General features: G+C 46.8%; 1 protein-coding gene across 1 annotated transcript in view; it reads right to left on the bottom strand.

Moving 5' to 3' along the window:
• Window positions 1–8,122: 8,122 nt before the first annotated feature.
• The window catches only part of LOC141051929 (galectin-4-like), a 42,769-nt gene continuing 33,694 nt past the window's right edge, over window positions 8,123–17,197 (bottom strand). Inside the window, exons 8-9 of the mRNA XM_073549064.1 lie at window positions 13,860–14,025; window positions 8,123–8,397 (exon numbers count right to left, since the gene is read on the bottom strand). Coding sequence (XP_073405165.1) covers window positions 8,251–8,397; window positions 13,860–14,025 — 313 coding nt within the window. The 3' untranslated portion in view covers window positions 8,123–8,250. The remainder of the gene's footprint in view (window positions 8,398–13,859; window positions 14,026–17,197) is intronic.

Raw genomic sequence — 17,197 nt, 5'->3', positions numbered from 1 at the left:
ACTAAGTTTAAGTCCCAAGGCACACATCTGTCTTTGTGTATGGGTCTCGATCTAGCCGCCGCTTTGATGAACCTAAATGTCTTATCAGGTTTTTGGATCAGGAATAAGGGAGAGTAGAACCCTCTTCCTCTCTCAGAACGTTTTTCTGGCAAAGGCTTAAGACCTCCGCTTCTAAAGCTGCTTGTTCGAGGGGTGAAGATCTTAAAGGAGTTGATTTAAAGGTATCCCGCGGGACCTGGGTAAACTCCAATCTAAGCCCGGTGGATATTACCTTGCGCACCCAGTCACTATTTGTAATCTGTAACCATGCCGGGAGGAAGGATGACAGTCTACCCCCCACGGGAATTACTAGTCATTGATTCTGTCTCTTCTGATCTCTCGACGAGCGTCTGAACATGTAGCCCGTACCTCTTCTCCTTCTATCTTCCCATCTGGGACGGTCTCTAATAGGCGAAGAATTGCGCCTTCTCCCCTGACCGAATCTCCTTCTACCAAATGGACGTCGGTAGGACGCAGACCAGAGATTTGGGAATTTTTTCTTGTCGTCCCCAGCTTTCTCAAGCAGTTCGTCCAGGGCTGCGCCGAACAAATATTCACCCTCACACGGAATAGCACAGAGCTTCGCCCTGGACTGAATGTCCCCCTGCCAGCACTTCAGCCACAGGGCTCTACGAGCCGCATTAGAAAGACCTGCTGCCCTGGCGGCCATTCTTACTGCATCCGCTGAGGCATCTGCTAAGAATGCTGCTCCCTCTTGGATTGTTGGTAGGGCCCCAAGAATTGTTTGCCTCGATGTACCCTGTTTTAATTGTGACTCCAACTGGTCCAACAAGACCATCATGGACCTGGCCGTGCATGTTGATGCAACTGCTGGTCTTAAGGACCCGGCAGCCATTTCCCAGGTATTCTTAAGGAAGGTATCTGCCCTCCTGTCTAGGGGATCTTTAAGGGATCCCATGTCCTCAAAGGGTAGCGAGGATCTTTTCGATGCCTTTGCAATGGCTGCATCTAATTTGGGGGCCTTGTCCCAAGTATTCACTGCCGGATCGTCGAAGGGATATCTGCGTTTGAGGGCTGGTGGTAGCGACCCTCTCTTATCCGGTTTTTTCCACTCTCTGTGGATCAGATCCTGGATTTTCTGATTTAATGGGAAGACTCTACGCTTCCTCTGCTCCAGGCCCCCAAACATGACATCCTGCATGGATAACTGGGGCTTAGGCTCCTCTACTTCCATTGTCCCTCTGACTGCTTTGACCAGCTTGTCTACTCGGTCAAGTGGCAGACAAAACCACCCAGATTCCTCTTCTCCTGAGGAGGACGAGGGAGATGAAGCCTGGGAGTCTCTACTTCTCCTCCATTCTGCCGAGGAATCGGACTCCACCGGGACCTCACCCCTTAGACTTTCCGGCTGGGACAAAGACTTTAGGGTTTCCTTAATTTCTGCCCTGACTATGTCCCTTAAACTCGCCGCTACCGCGGGCGACTCTTCCGCCACTGTCTGCTGAATACAGGGGGGGCACAATTTTTTGGGGCATGAGTCAGGTAATGGGCATGCACAGAGTGCGCATTCCCTGTGTTTAGTTTTACTTGTAGCCTTCTTCCCCTAGAATAAAACACAGAAGGGGGGTCCCGTCACTGAGTGAACTTTCACGAAGATCACTTACCAGTGCCACAATCAAGTACCGGAGAATGAGGGGGATTCTTCTCAGTCGATGCTCCTGTCTGCCTAGAGGAGCTTTTATGACTGGATTGGTCACTTCGTCCCGCACGTTCCTTACTGTCACGGGACTCTTTCTTTTTCTGCTTGACCTGCCGAAGGTCATCCAGGGGCGGCAGAGATGCTTGTCGCTGCTGCCGACATTGCTGCTGCCGCTGCTGCTGCCGCTGCTGCTCCTGATCGCTCTCCATTACTGCTCGCAATAATGTGGCCAAGGTAAGGCACCCTGCCAGGGTCCTGCCTATATACCCCTCCTCCGGACAGCAGTATTCCTGCCGCGCCCCTCCCCCCTTAATAGGGCTCCCTTCCCCAGCTGGCGCCGCACCTGGCCGGAGAGCCGACGCTTATCGGCGTTTTCGATGGGCGCCGCCATCTTGGTTTTCTCGCGCCTGCGCAGTGGCACCGCTGACCCGGAAGCGCATGCTCCGCCCGCCCCCTGACGTCACCGCGACCCCGACGTGACCGGAAGTCACGCGGGACGCCCGGGCACTCCGGAATGTAGCGCTCCCCGGTCTCAGCACCCCGCAGCCGCGCCGGCCCCCGATACCACCGCACTTGCGCCGCCGGAGCCGGGAGCCCCCGGGGGGGTATGCTCACTGGCGGCGGCCTTACCCTGGAGACGGACCTCCTCCGGACGCCGCTCCCTGCTGCATATGCCACCGCCGTGCCACCCATCCTGGGCCACCGTGGCATCCTCCAGGAGTTCCGCACCAGGCCGAGGTAGGAGACCCCTTCGCTACCTGTATCGGCCGGCCGGCCTGGGATCCGGTCCCTCTGTAGGATCCCGTCCCCTCCGGAACAGGAAACCAACTGATGCGTGGGAGAGGTGCCGCCCTTTTTGTATCTGTAGGTTTCCTGTTCCTAAAGGGCGGATCCCCTCTCTCTCGTGGTGCTGTCATGGGAGTCCGAATAAATAGGTTATGGTCCTGTCTCCAACCCTGCGTGGCTCTGATGTAATCAATAACTGCCTGGCGTATGTCTAATTCGTGCAGGGCCCTTTCTTTGTCATTTGAGGGTTTCTCACAAAAGGAAGGTAAAATTATTTCCTGGTTTAAGTTTTGGACTGATGCAACTTTGGGCAAAAAGGTGGGGTCTAATCTCATGATTATTCGATCCTCCCAGATTCGGAGATATGGGTCTCGGATAGATAGCGCCTGTATCTCACTTATCCGTTTTGCAGTGGTGATCGTCACTAAGAATGCTACCTTCATGGTTCGATGTGAGATGGGCATCTCCTGACTCTGGATAAAGGGATCTGAGCAAAGGGACCGCAGGACAAGACTAAGATCCCATGGGGGGTTGGCCTCCTAACTGTGGGACGTAACCTCTGAGTTGCCCTGATAAATCTTATTCCCCAGGGATGGGAGGCCAAGGGGTAGTCCAGAAAGGCGCTTAATGCCGAGATCTGGACCTTCAGCGTGCTAGGCCTAAGTCCTTTATTAAAGCCTGCCTGAAGAAAATCCAGTATCTTTGGGATGTCTGGCTTTCCTTCCGCTGAGTCGGGCCTGCCACAATCCAGACAGAATCTTTTCCAAATTTTGTGGTATATCGCAGAAGTTACGGGTTTTCTGCTGGCCTGAATAGTCGATATGACCTGGTCTGACAGGCCTCGAGCCCTCAGGATCTGCCGTTCAGGATCCAGGCTGACAGGTGAAGTCTCCCTGGATCTTGGTGAAGCACCGACCCTTGGTGAATAATGTCTTCCCTCTGTGGAAGCAGGAGTGGTTGATCTTCTGCCATAATCCCCAGGAGTGGAAACCAGCTCCTTTTCGGCCAATAAGGTGTTATCAGTAGCACTCTTGCCTGATCCTCCTGAATCTTCCTGAAGATGGCTGGAATGAGAGCTATCGGGGGCAATATGAGAGAGTCTGCCCCCACTTTTGGCTTAGGGCGTCTACCCCTTCTGGATTGTCCAACGGATTCAGAGAGAAAAACCTGTACGTCTTTGTATTCTTTCTGGTTGCGAAGTGGTCTATCTGCGGTCTTCCCCAGCGCTGGCATAAGTTCTGAAAGATCTCTGTGTTCAGCTCCCACTCCGTGGGACAGATCTTCTGCCTGCTTATCTGCCACTGTGTTTTGCGACACTTCGAGATGGACGGCTGTTACTGACAGAACCGTATTTTCTGCCCAGGAAAAGATCTTTTTTGCCAGGTCCTGGAGTGCCCAATGCCTTGTTCCTCCTTGATGCCGGAGGAAGGATACCGCAGTCACATTGTCCGATAGAATCTTGACATGTTGATTTCTTAGTTTGTCCTGATTTCTTCTTAGGGCCTCCCATGTGGCGTAAAGTTCCTTGTAGTTGGAGGAGGTGGACCGCATGTTTGCCGGCCATTCTCCCTGAAGAATTCTGCCTTCTAGATGAGCCCCCTGTAATGTATAATAATTAGATCTGTCTCTTTAAGCAAGCCAGACTTATGGGACTTGGGGGGTGGAGACAAGAGGGATGAGAAGGGAAGTTTGTTTCACTTCTGGGTAGCATGGGAATGCAACTGTTATGCTGTGTGCTGGAGGACGAAGAATAAAACATATCTAAAGTTTAATACCTTGAATTCTTCATAACGTGTGGATATTACACCCCCCAAGCCCCAATTGCTGGCGTCTGTAGTGATTGACCCATGGGTAGGTGATCCAGGGGACACAGGGATGCAGGATGTCATGAGGCCCAGAGCTTGCATAGCTATTCTGATGGAAACACGGCCTTTTTAAAGTTCCTTCATGCTGTCCCGTATCCTTGTCTGTTTTTCTGGTGGTAAGAAGGAAGTTCTGCTTCTGGAGTCCAGTAGTACCCCCAAAAAAATCTTTCTTCTTTCTGGTACTAGGTTCGATTTTTCTTTATTTATGATCCAGCCCAGAAACTCTAGAACCTCTATTGTCTTCTTGTGTCGCCGTAGTTCTTCTGCCGATCTCGCCACCAGAAGGAAGTCGTCTAGGTATGGAATGATGATTATTCCGCGATTTCTTAGGAACACCACCACTTCTGCGATTAGCTTCGTGAAAACTCGAGGCGCTGAGGCCAGACCAAAAGGAAGACACTGAAACTGAAAATGGCAGGTCCGATTCTGAAGTCTTACTGCAAATCTCAGGAATCTCTGTGACATTGGGTGAATTGGCACCTGATAGTAGGCACTTTTCAGGTCCAGGGTACACATCAGGACATTCTTGTCTATCAAATGGACTGTGGATCTGATTGACTCCATTCGGAATCTTTTGTATGTGACCCAGGCATTTAAGGGTTTCAGATTTATAATGGTACGGGATTCTCCGGATGGCTTTGCGATGACAAATAGGGACGAATAGTGGCCCGTCCCAATTTCTGCCCGGGGAACCGGAATTACCACCCCTAAGTTTGCCAGTTCTGTCACGTCGACCCACATCTGGGAGGAGTCTTTTATTCTGCGGGGAGAAATGGACCTTTTGGGGGGAGGGGATGAAAATTCTATTTGGTAACCCTCTGCTATTGTCCTCAGTACCCACTGGGAACTGAATTCTCTGAGTCGACCCCCTATATTGGTATAGTTATGTTCTCCTGGATCTAGTACATGATCCAGAAGGGGGGGCTCTAGATCTTCCAGCTCTAGAGTGGGTGCTATCGTAGGAACCCCTCTGAGAGCTCCCCTGGTACCTATAGTACTGCTGCCTTCTATATCCCCCGGGTCTACGAAAGGGCTGGTCCCTAGGCTTCTTTTCCTCAGGGAACCCTTTCTTTACATCGGATGCTTTTTCTAATATATCATCCAATGCTGGGCCAAAGACTTTTAACCCAGAGAAGGGAAGGGCACAGAGCTTGTTTTTAGAGGCTCCGTCACCCGTCCAAGTCTTTAACCAGATGGCTCTGCGTGCCGAATTTGGCAAAGAGCCATTCCGGGCGGCAATTCTAACAGATTCCGCCGATGCATCGACTAGGAAGGCTGTGGCTGAGTTCATGATTGCAAGAGAATCTATAATTTCCTCCCTTGGGGTTTTATTAGTTAAATGTTCCTCTAACTGGCCCAACCATAAACACATAGACCTTGTTACCGAAGTAGCTGCTACGTTTGTTTTAATTAAGGCTGCTGATGTTTCCCAGGCCCGCCTTAGTAGGTTATCCACCTTCCTATCCATGGGGTCCCTCAGACTAGACGCGTCCTCAAAAGGGATCGTTGTTTTTCTGGCTACTTTTACCACAGGGACATCAATCTTGGGAACTACCTCCCATTCTTTAATGTCCTCGGGGTCGAAGGGGAACCGTCTCTTAAAGTCCCGGGATATTACGAGACGTTTTTCCGCCTCCTCCCATTCCTCCAGGAACATAGCTCATACTGTACATAGTCGTTCACTGGAAATACTACTTTTCTCTGCGCCCTAAGGCCGCCGAACATCATGTCCTGCCTGGACTGAGGTTTCTGGACCTCCTCAATCTGCATTGTGTCTCTGACCGCCTGAACCAGATTGTCTGTATCATCCGAGGAAAAGAGGTATCTTTTCCCATATTCTGGTTCACTAGTGCCCAGCTCGCCTTCTTCCTGATCCGACTCCGAGGAGTAGGAAACTTCCTCCGAACTAAGCTCCATCTCCTGCCTGGTTCGCTCAGTACTGGGGCCTGGACTGGCTGGCTGTGGCTGGGACAAGGTGGCCATGGAAGCCTGGACCTCCTCTCGAATCAGCGACCTCATCTCCGATAAGAGGGACGGCTGTTCGTCTTTCATTACTTTGGCCGTACAAGTGTCACACAGCAACTTCTTGTGCTTGCTGGGGAGCTTAACTCTGCATACGGGACACTTACTAGGCTTCCCTGGGTCTTTCTCCGCCTGTTTGGTCGTGGGAATGGGCGCTGTCGGTTGTGCCTTTTTCTGCATAGTGCAAGAGAGGGACAGTCAGGCTCTTATCTGGGCCTTCCGGGTGTCAGTCGGTCGGTCTGCGCTATGCGTACTTACCCCATCCGGGTCGATTCGGTGCCGGTTCTCCAACGCTGTTGAGAGCCTCTGTGAGGTCAGGACAGGAGGGTGTGCTGCCTGTCTCGCTGATACAGCGCTCTGCTCCTTCAGAGCGCCCGCTGGCGGCCTGTATTTCCGGTGCTCTGACGTCACCGGAAGTGCGTCGCGGTCTCTCTGCACGCAACTTCCGGTCCCCACGCTGCTGCCGGCGTCGGAGCTGAGAGCCTCCGCTGCAGGAGGAAGCAGCGCTACCCAGGGGGCTCGTCCTCCCCTGGTCTCTGTGGCTGAGGGACCCCCACCCAGGAGGGTTTCAGCGTCGGGGCCGCTTCACAGGAGGAAGGATTGGCAGGGCCGCCCGATCCCCCTGGGCCCCTCCGGTAAGCCGACTCCTCTTGTGCGTCTCTCCGTGCAGGGACAGGAAGAAACACTGAGGGAATGGGGGTGAAGACTGTTTTTAACCTCTTGTGTGCTCTTTCTGTCCCTGCAAGGAGGCGAGGGACGTCCTCCCTGGTGCTGTCAGGAGGGACGTCCTGGAAAAAAATGATTTTGTAAATTTTGTTGTTAAAATGAAAAATCGCTGGTCAACTTTTAACCCTTATAAACTTCCTAACAAAAAAAAAATTGGTTCCAAAATTGTGCTGATGTAAAGTAGACATGTGGGAAATGTTACTTATTAAGTATTTTGTGTGACATATCTGTGTGATTTAAGGGCACGAAAATTCAAATTTGGAAAATTGCGAAATTTTCAACATTTTCGTCAAATTTCCTTCTTCCCCCCACAAATAAAAGCCTAAAACTCATATACAAGAACTTTTACCGCTATCATGAAGTACAATATGTCATGAAAAAAACATTTTCAGAATCACCAGGATCCATGGAAGCGTTCCAGAGTTATTACCACATAAAGGGACAGTGGTCAGAATTGTAAAAACTGGCCTGGTCATTAACATGCAAACCACCCTTGGGGGTAAAGGGGTTAAGGACCACACCCACTTTGATAAAGAGACCAGATGTATAGAAAAGGAAGAAAGAGCCATATCCCAGGAACAGAGAGGCTTATGAAGAAATGAAAAACTACATTGGATTAAGGAGAATGGCAGCATTTACACCAGGTAAAAAAATGACATCTATATGGCAACGGATACAACTCCTTTAAGATCAGTTATGAACTTCTGTGATGTCTCCCCCCCATCCGTATTGCAGAAGCTCATAATTTCTTACAGTGAACCTGTCATCGCATTTTGCAATGTAAACTGCATATATTAATAAGCAGATCTCTTGGACTTGACATGGATATTCAAAGTAAGTACACCAGACTCATAAGGTCCAAGTGATCTAGGTAATGTATGAAGTTTGCATTGAGGTCACAGATAACATTCATGTCATGTGTTTATAAAAATCATTTTTTTGGGGACAAGAAAAAAATAATTACAAATAAAAGGATCTAAACATTTTTTAACACCCCCCTCCCGCCGCAAAAAAATATGACTGCTTTTCATATGAAATATTTTATTGCATAGTAGTAAAAAATAACTATACAAATTAGTTATCCATGCAATTGATATAGCCTTAAGTATTGATTCAACGGGTTATTTAGTGAAAATTTTAACAGACACGTATTCAGAAAAACACATAGATGATCTTCACGTCTCCTTCTACTTCCACCTTGTCCACTTGCTGCAGATTCCACAGCCGGTGAGCGTAGTTGAAGCTGTGACTTCCATTCACGAAGACTTTAAAATTCTGCTCTTCGCTGCAGATGGAAATCTGGAAGAAATGAGACACGTGATGTGGATATCAGATTTTTCGGGATGTTTTCAGCAGGAGCATACACTAAACAGCAATAGCACAAAAAGAGGACTTAAAAATCCTCCAAAAATTCAAAAACACAGTAAAAAAAAGGTAGAAATACTTACCTGCCCAGGCCTCTAAACAAATGAACTATCAGGATGCAGTGGACCCATATAGTTAAGATGGCGGCAACACAAGTGCAAGAATACCGATGAGACAACTGCTCGCAGCCTACCAACCATGGAGGGGGCGGTTGCTTGGTATATTAATGCACAATGAAGACTTGTATGCGGCACTGTTCACACCACAGCAATGCACAAGATCCAGGTTAACAGCCTGTTAGTTATGCCCTTCTATTAGATCAGGCGGGCTGCCCAGCGCTATCAAAATGCATGCCATGTGAACAGACACTACAATTTACAAGACCAAATGGGCCCAACTGCACCCTGAAAAATAAAGTGCAAAAAACACATAAAAAATGTGAGGTATTAGTTGATATTTTGGCCAAAATACGTAAGCTCGTAATCCTCAGGAGCATACATACAAATCATTGGGTCCCAAAGCAGAAATCCTAATTGGGGACCCCCAGCCCACAAAAGAAAAATAATATTTAGCATGGTTACGAAAGAGCACATCCCACAACTTGCAGCCCTTCCAAAGTAATTTCTCTCTTACTCGAAGCCCCTTAGTGTTCCCACACTAAGATATCCCTGTCATAGCCCCCAAAAAGTATGATTCCAACAAATGTGCCCCCAGAGAGAGATACCCCCTCAGAATTCCTTCACAGTACCCTCCAAACACACATTATGATGACCCTACAGTAACCCTGCAAAGTATGATACCCCCAGAGTGACCCCCTACACAGCACGATGGATCCCATAGTCCCCCACACATTATGCTGGCCCTAACACAGCCTCTACACAATATTATGTCACCAAAACAGACTTCCATACAGTGCAGTGGCCCCCACACAACCTTCCACACTGTATTATGGTCTGCACATATTATAATGCCCCCATTAACGCTCCAAACAGTATAATGGTTCCTCACATAGCACTGCACACACTATAATGGCCCCCGCACAACCCTCTGAGCAGTATAATAGAATCCACATAGCCCTCCACACAATATAATTGGCCCCCACTCAGCCCTCTAAGCAGTATAATAGACCGCACATATTCCTGTACACAATATAATGGCCCTACATAGCCCTCCAAATAGTATGATGGGCCCAACATACCCACCAAAATGGTATAGTGGCCCCACAAATAGCCATACAAATAGGTTGATGGCCATCCAAGTCGCATGATTTGCCCAACATAGCGCTCCAAATAATATGATGGCCTCAAAATATAGTCTCTTGGCCCGCACAAAGTACTCAATGATAAATAAAAAATACTCACCTCTCCATGTTCCCCGGAAGCTCTGGTCTCTGCCGTGTGTGGTCTGCACTACTTGGCAGGCACATCAGTCACGATGGAATGACATCATGGGAGAGTGATGGAAGAAGGGGGCCCGAAAATTTTGCCAGTATGGGGCCCCGAAATTCCTAGTGACAGCCCTGCTGCTGAGTACCACTTTTCTTGTCCTGTATATTTACACTGCTCAGTACCACTTTTCCTGTCCTGTATATATACACTGCACAGTACCACTCTTGTCCTGTTGTTGGAAAGGCAACATTGGTTTTTGGGAGGGTTAATATTGGTTTATTACTTTCAGGAATACTATGAGAAAATAAAAAATACCGTATTTTTCGGACTATAAGACGCACTTTTTTCCTCCCAAAATGTGGAGGTAAATGGGGGTGCGTCTTATGGTCCGGATGGACCGGCTGTGGTGGGGAGGTGGGGGAGCAGCATCGGCGGAGCAATGGGTCACAGAGGCAGGAGCCGGTGGCTGCTGCTAACTCCTGTGCCCGCTGCTAAAGAGAAATGAATTTTCACTGCATTCCACCCCCATGGGCGTGGAGGGCAATGAATATTAATTTCTTTTCCGCATCCTGGTATGATTGGCCCCATCCTGGTCCTGGTATGATTGGTCCCGGTATGATTGGTCCCATCCTTATTCTGGTATGATTGGCCCCCACTCCCATCCTTATCCTGATATGATTGGTCCTATCCTTTCCTTATCCTGGTATGCAGGCACCATCAGAAAAGATTGAAAAAAGCAAACCATTACACTTACCTTCCCGGCACTCCCTCGCAGCGTCCTGCTCCATTGCCAGCAGCTGCTTAATGTTTGTAAGCAGCGCATGGCAGGGATGTCATGCGCTGACTGCAAGCCGAAGTGCAGCTGCCGGAATACTCACTGGGACTGTTCTTCGCAGAGAGCGGTGAGTATTCATTGCTCTTCAGTAGTGTGCAGTGTCAGCTGGAGCCTTCCTGCTGTGGCCGGCAGTCACGTGTGCCGATACTTAAGAGAAATGAATATTCGGAATATTCATTTCTCTTAAGTATTGGCACATGTGACCGCCGGCGGCAGCAGGAAGGCTCCTGCTGAGACTGTGCGCGCTACTGAAGAGCAATGAATACTCACTGCTCTCTGTGATGCAAAGTCCCGGCGTGCAGAGTGCACTGAGTATTCCGGCAGCTGCCCTTCAGCTTGAAAGCAGCACATGACGTCCCTGCCATGAGCTGCTTCCAAGCATAAAGCAGCTTCTAGCATTGGAACAGGATGCTGCGAGGGTGCGTCGGGAAGGTAAGTGTAATGGTTTGTTTTTTTAATCTTTTCTGATGGGGCCATGCATACCAGGATAAGGAAAGGATGGTACCAATCATATCAGGATAAGGATGGAGACATGCATACCAGTACTGGAATGGCGCCATGCATACTTGGACGAGATGGGGACCCTGCATACCAGTATAGGGATGAGGGCGATCATTCCTGCCAGGATAAGGACGAGGTGGACCATTCCTACCAGGATTGGGATGAGGAGCTATGCATACTAGGACGAGATGAGGCCATGCATACCAGGATAGGGATGGGGCCATGCATACTAGGACGAGATAGAGACCCTACATACCAATATAGGGATGAGGGCGATCATTCCTGCCAGGATAGGGATAAGGAGGTCATGCATACCAGGCCAGGGATGAGGAGGCCATGCATACCATGATGGGGATGAGGGTCATGCATACCAGGATAGAGATGAGGGAGCCATGCATACCAGGATAGGGATGAGGAGCTATGTGTATCAGGATGGGGCTGAAAGGACCATATTTACCAGGATAGGGGATATTAAGTACAGAATTGACCACATTTTTTGCTTCAGTTTTTTTTCCCCCAATTTCCTCCTCTAAAACCTAGGTGCGTCTTATAGTCCGAAAAATATGATGTATATGTTGGAAAACCCATTTAAATGGATTATGCCAAGTTATCCCCTATCCCGAGACCTATGTAGTCGCTGGGGTGTGACGTCTGGGACCCCATGATCCCGAGAACCGGCGCTCTAAAGAAGAGGTCGATCATGTGTAAGTGGGTGACATAGGATTACCGCCTTGCACTGCTTCCCCTAATTGTTCTTATTGTGTTGATGTTTACATGTGCTAATGATTGTAGTGTCTTTGTTAATACTCCATGGTACTGCTATATGGAAAACATGTATTACCACTACTAATGGTATTGCCAAACTCTTACATGGGTTACCATTCTCTTTATACCTACAGTATGTATATTATGTTGTGTTCCTGTATGTGATATTGTGTTGTAGGTAGGATAAGTATAGTGCACCCTTCGGACACTAGAGGGAGCCACTTTAGTGTTTATCATTCTTAGCAGCTTAGGGTAAGTGTAGTTTCCTAGTTGGCCAGGAGATGGTGGACATTTCAATACACACAGTTCTTAGATTAATATACAAGTCAGGACATGTTTAAAGTAGTAGGGGCTGCTGGGTACTAAGAGGGAGTTTGTTAGGAAGTTAGGTCAGAAGGGGCCAGGGTGCCCTAGTGTCCACATGGGCTATAGGCCCAGACAGCTTGGCAGGCAAGTAGCGTTCAAGCGCTGCAACCCACGTTACCCACGGCCATTGTGTGTCATAGCAGTGGGCCAGAGCAGGAAAGAAAGAATGTGGCGACTTATCGCCTGGGCAGATACTTTTAGGGCAGAAATCAGATGGACAGCTGAGATGGAGGAAGTTGGAGCTTCAACGAGATCAATACAGACAGGCCGGATGCTTTACCAGAGGCAACCAAAGTTGAGGACTGATGATTTCGAGTCTGGGGTAGAACAGGCCGAGGAATTGTCATCATGGCGAGGTCAGGCTAGAAAGGAACTGGGGAGCAGTCTAGGACAGTTCAGTCCGGGCATGTATGGCACAGAAGTGACAACCAGAAAGGGAGAGATGAGGAAATAAGTAAATGTCTTGATGTACCAACTGTGGATGTAAAGTGTGAAGTACTCAGTAAAGAAAGTGTTAAAGTTAGCTTGGACTGTGTCTCCATTGCTGGGGGTCGCCTGAAAGAGGGACTGTCGTCGCCTGGGAAGTGCCCAGAGTAAGCTGAATCTGGAGATGCAGGTATGCAGAAGAGAAGAGTACAGTTTTCTGTAGGGAAAGGACTGGACCTTGATATGGCAGTTATTCAGGTCATGACTTCAGCACTGTCCCTCCCTTACACATGCGTACTGTGGCGGCACTCACACATGGCTCTTCAAATAACGCCTTTAAGAGGAGTGTTGAAGGGCACACCAAACTGTACAGCAAAATCCACTGATCGTGTGTGTGTGTGTGTGTGTGTGTGTGTGGGGGGGGGGGTTTCGTGTTATAGTATGTAGGCTAGTCGGATTTGTATGGCAGGGCTGCTCTTTTGCCCCAGCCTGGCCCTGTGGAGGACAGATTGTCAGCTCCCACCTCCATCATTGCTTTCAACTGTATTTGCACCCAGGATGTGGAAGTGTGAGAGAGAGGGAAAATTCTGGATGGCATGACGCACATTATGCTCTAAAGATCCTTGATGCCTTAAAGATGTATTTCATCTGTCAATAATAAATGAGTATGCCGTATGCTCTTGAGCTCCCTCTAGTTTATTCTATAAATAGAGTGAGTCTGTCACTCCAGAACCGTAAATTCAGCTTCTTAAATATAGGGGACTTAGTCCCTATACAAATTATGCTAGAAATATGCCGTACATTTTAGTGTTGTAGAAAAAAAATCACTTTCAATATATATGGAAATGAGGGTGCTTCGATTAGGAGGACCCCTTGGCATGGTGTAGCTATTAGCTCGGCTCACCATAACGTCCTCTGATTTGCATAAATAGCAGAAAAATAAAAAGGTTATGCCTCCGGGTAGAAGAGGAGGAAAAAAATGAAGCACAAAAAAAAAAAAAAAAGCCCCTGAAGGGGTTCAGAGATGCATCTCCGACCTGCAGTACAATCTTTAGTGCGGCATTATGGAAGCTTTGGTTTATTTCTACATCAGATTTAATTTTTCGGCTACTTACGTTGAAGTATTCTCCTTCTTTGAAGGGGTTTTTCACCTGTTCAGTCTCTTCCTCTCCCCAGATCCCATTTGTAAAGCTGTTCCGGACCACGGTGTTCTTGTTGAGACGAGGATTCAGGTGAAGAGCGATCTCATTGCTGTAACTAGCTTTAAGATTAATAATGAAGCTGGAGAAAAATAGTGTATGGGATAGTAGATTAGAAATATTGGTGAGCGCCAAATAAAAGAAAAAAGTACCCTACCCATCCATGGGAAAACAACCCAAAACTTGCCCGGATGGCCCTTTACGGGTTTGTCCTCAAAGCACCAAAAAGTCTTGGAGCACTATATTTATTAATATGACATGGTTCCCTTCCATGGTGCCGTGATTGTCCAACTATCCAATATGTATCCTCTGATATCAAATGTCATGGCAATATGTCTCAAGTTTACAGGATAATTAATAAATTGCTGATTGCTGGAAGGTCCAGTTCCTGGGACCCCTACTGATCTAGATAATGGATGCCCATCTGTCCTGGCTCCAGGGCCAGACTCTCCATCCTCCTCCTGCTCTGTCCAGATCTCTATACTCCTACTGCACATCAGCTCTATACAAACTCATGGTAATGAGGGGTAAAAGAGGACACATGGAACCCCCCCATTCGATACAAACTCATGGTTGTGAGGGAGAACAGAGCAGAGGATATTGTAACCCCCCCATACAAACTCATGGTAATAAGGAGGAACAGAGGACACAGGACCCTCTGAAACCCACAAACTCATGGTGGAGCGTGGAAAACAGAAGACATGAGACGTCCAAAACTCATGGTGGAGTGTGGAGAACAGAAGACATAAGACCTCCAAAACGCATGGTGGAGAATGGAGAACAGAGGACATGAGACTTCCACTCCATAAAAACTCATGGTGATTGAGTTTACAACAGAGGACATGGGACTTCAATACCAACTCATGGTAATGATTGGAGAACAGAAGACATGATGTAGTGACCCAGTCCAGATTGTGTCCGTCCCTTTAAGTAATACTGAATTGTGAGTAGTTTCTGTACACTACTGCTCACTCTCTAACTGGCCCTCTACATTATTTTTGAGCTCTAATTCTCCATTTCTAGTCACCTTCATTTTAGATGCAATGTATTTCTCATTTGCTGTGTTCTGTCGCCATCTAATGGGGGAAAGTGTACAATGACTCAATTATTGTTTTGTAAGGATCTGAGATGTGAATTCGGTCTCCTATTGGCCAGCTCCTAGTCACATGGTCAATAGGAGGAGCTTTTTTCCAGGCAAATCTAGAATGTTCTTTAGTCTGAGGGATGCCTTCGGGGAGAGCAGAACACACTTGTAGGATGTTTTTACCTCAAGATCTCCTGCAGGCCTAAAAGCCTGAGTTCCCTGTAACCTGTACAGAAATCATTCTAAAGTATTTCTGACAGGATTCACGACATCTAAAGTATTTCTGACAGGATTCACCACAGTTTCTACATTTACCTATAAGTACTTGTGCACATGCCGTGACCAGCGTCGGACTGGCCCACCGGGGAACTGGAGGATTCTCTGGTGGGCCCTGGCATCTGGTGGGCCCTGGCACCTGCAGGCATACAGGGCCAGCAGTTGCCTAGGGCCCCCGCTGCTCCAGGGGCCCCCAGCCAGTGGTGTGTCGCACACCATGCAGCTGCTATGGGGGCCCCTGCCAGCGGAGCAGCAGCGGGTGTCAGGAGGCAGGAGCCCCTGTCCCCGCTGCTAAAGAGAAATGAATATTCACTGCGAAGCAGTGAATATCATTTCAGGTCTCCACACCCCCAGAGGCCCCGCCCCCAGCCCAGTAAGCTGCTCTGCATCAGGGCCGGCGCTGCCCTCAGTCCTCTCTGCTCCTGGCTCACAGCCAGTGCGCGATGACGTCACTACATCGCGCACCCGCTGTGTGTCTGGCAGAGGGGGCAGCTCCTGACACTGAAGCCGGGATCAGCGTGGGACCGAGGAGGAGAGGTGAGTATTGTGTTTTTTGTTTTTTTTTATATCTCTCGCTCTCCCTATCTGTCTCTATCTATCTATCTATCTCTATTTCTCAATATATCTCTCTCTCTATCTCTCTTATATCTATCTTTCTATCTCTATCTATTATCTATATCTATCTCTATATCTATCTCTATCTATTATCTATATCTATCTCTATCGCTCTATCTTTATATCTATCTTTCTATCTCTACATCTATCTCTATATCTTTCTATATATATCTCTATATCTATCTATTATGTCTATCTATCTATCTCTATATCTATTATCTCTATATTTATTATCTATCTAGCTACCATCTATATCTATCTATCTTTATCTATATATATCTCTATCTAATATCTATATCTATCTATCTCTATACCTATCTATCTATTTATCTATCCGTTATCTATCTCTATATCTTTTCTCTGTATCTATCTATCTCTATATCTATATCTCTCGCTATCTATCGCTCTATCTCTATATCTATCTTTATATCTATATATCTATCTCTATCTATCTCTATATCTATCTCTATTTCTCTCTATATCTATCTCTATATCTCTATAGCTATCTATCTATATATCTCTATCTATCTCTATATCTATCTCTCTATCTCTATATCTATCTATCTTTATCTATTTATCTCTATATCTTTTCTCTGTATCTATCTCTCTATATCTATCTATCTCTATATATATCTATTATCTCTATATCTATATCTATTTCTCTCTATATCTCTCTCTATATCTATCTATCTATTTATCTCTATCTCTATATCGATCTCTCTGTATATCTATCTATCTTTCTATCTCTATATCTATCTATTATCTATATCTATCTCTATCTATCGCTCTATCTCTATATCTATCTTTCTATCTCTACATCTATCTCTATATCTATCTTTCTATCTATATCTATCTATATCTATCTATTATGTCTATCTAGCTATCTCTATTATCTATATCTACCTATCTCTATATCTTTCTATCTTACTCTATCTCTATATCTATCTGTTATCTCTATATTTATTATCTATCTTTATCTATCTATCTCTATCTATATCTATCTCTCTATTTATCGATCTCTGTATCTATCTCTCTCTCTATCTACCGCTCTCTCTATCTCTATCTATCTTTATATCTATATCTATCTATCTCTATATCTATTATCTCTATATCTATCTATCTCTATATCCATATCTATATATATCTGTTTCTCTCTATATCTATCTCTATATCTCTCTCTCTATAGCCATCTATATATTATCTCTATATCTATCTATCTATATATTATCTCTATATCTATCTATCTCTATATCTATCTCTATATCTGTTATCTCTATAT

This window comes from Dendrobates tinctorius, unplaced genomic scaffold (assembly GCF_039654945.1).
Source record: "Dendrobates tinctorius isolate UK_male_01 unplaced genomic scaffold, ASM3965494v1 ptg000158l, whole genome shotgun sequence".
Lineage (NCBI taxonomy): Eukaryota > Metazoa > Chordata > Amphibia > Anura > Dendrobatidae > Dendrobates > Dendrobates tinctorius.
This window is presented reverse-complemented; position numbering and strand designations above follow the sequence as displayed.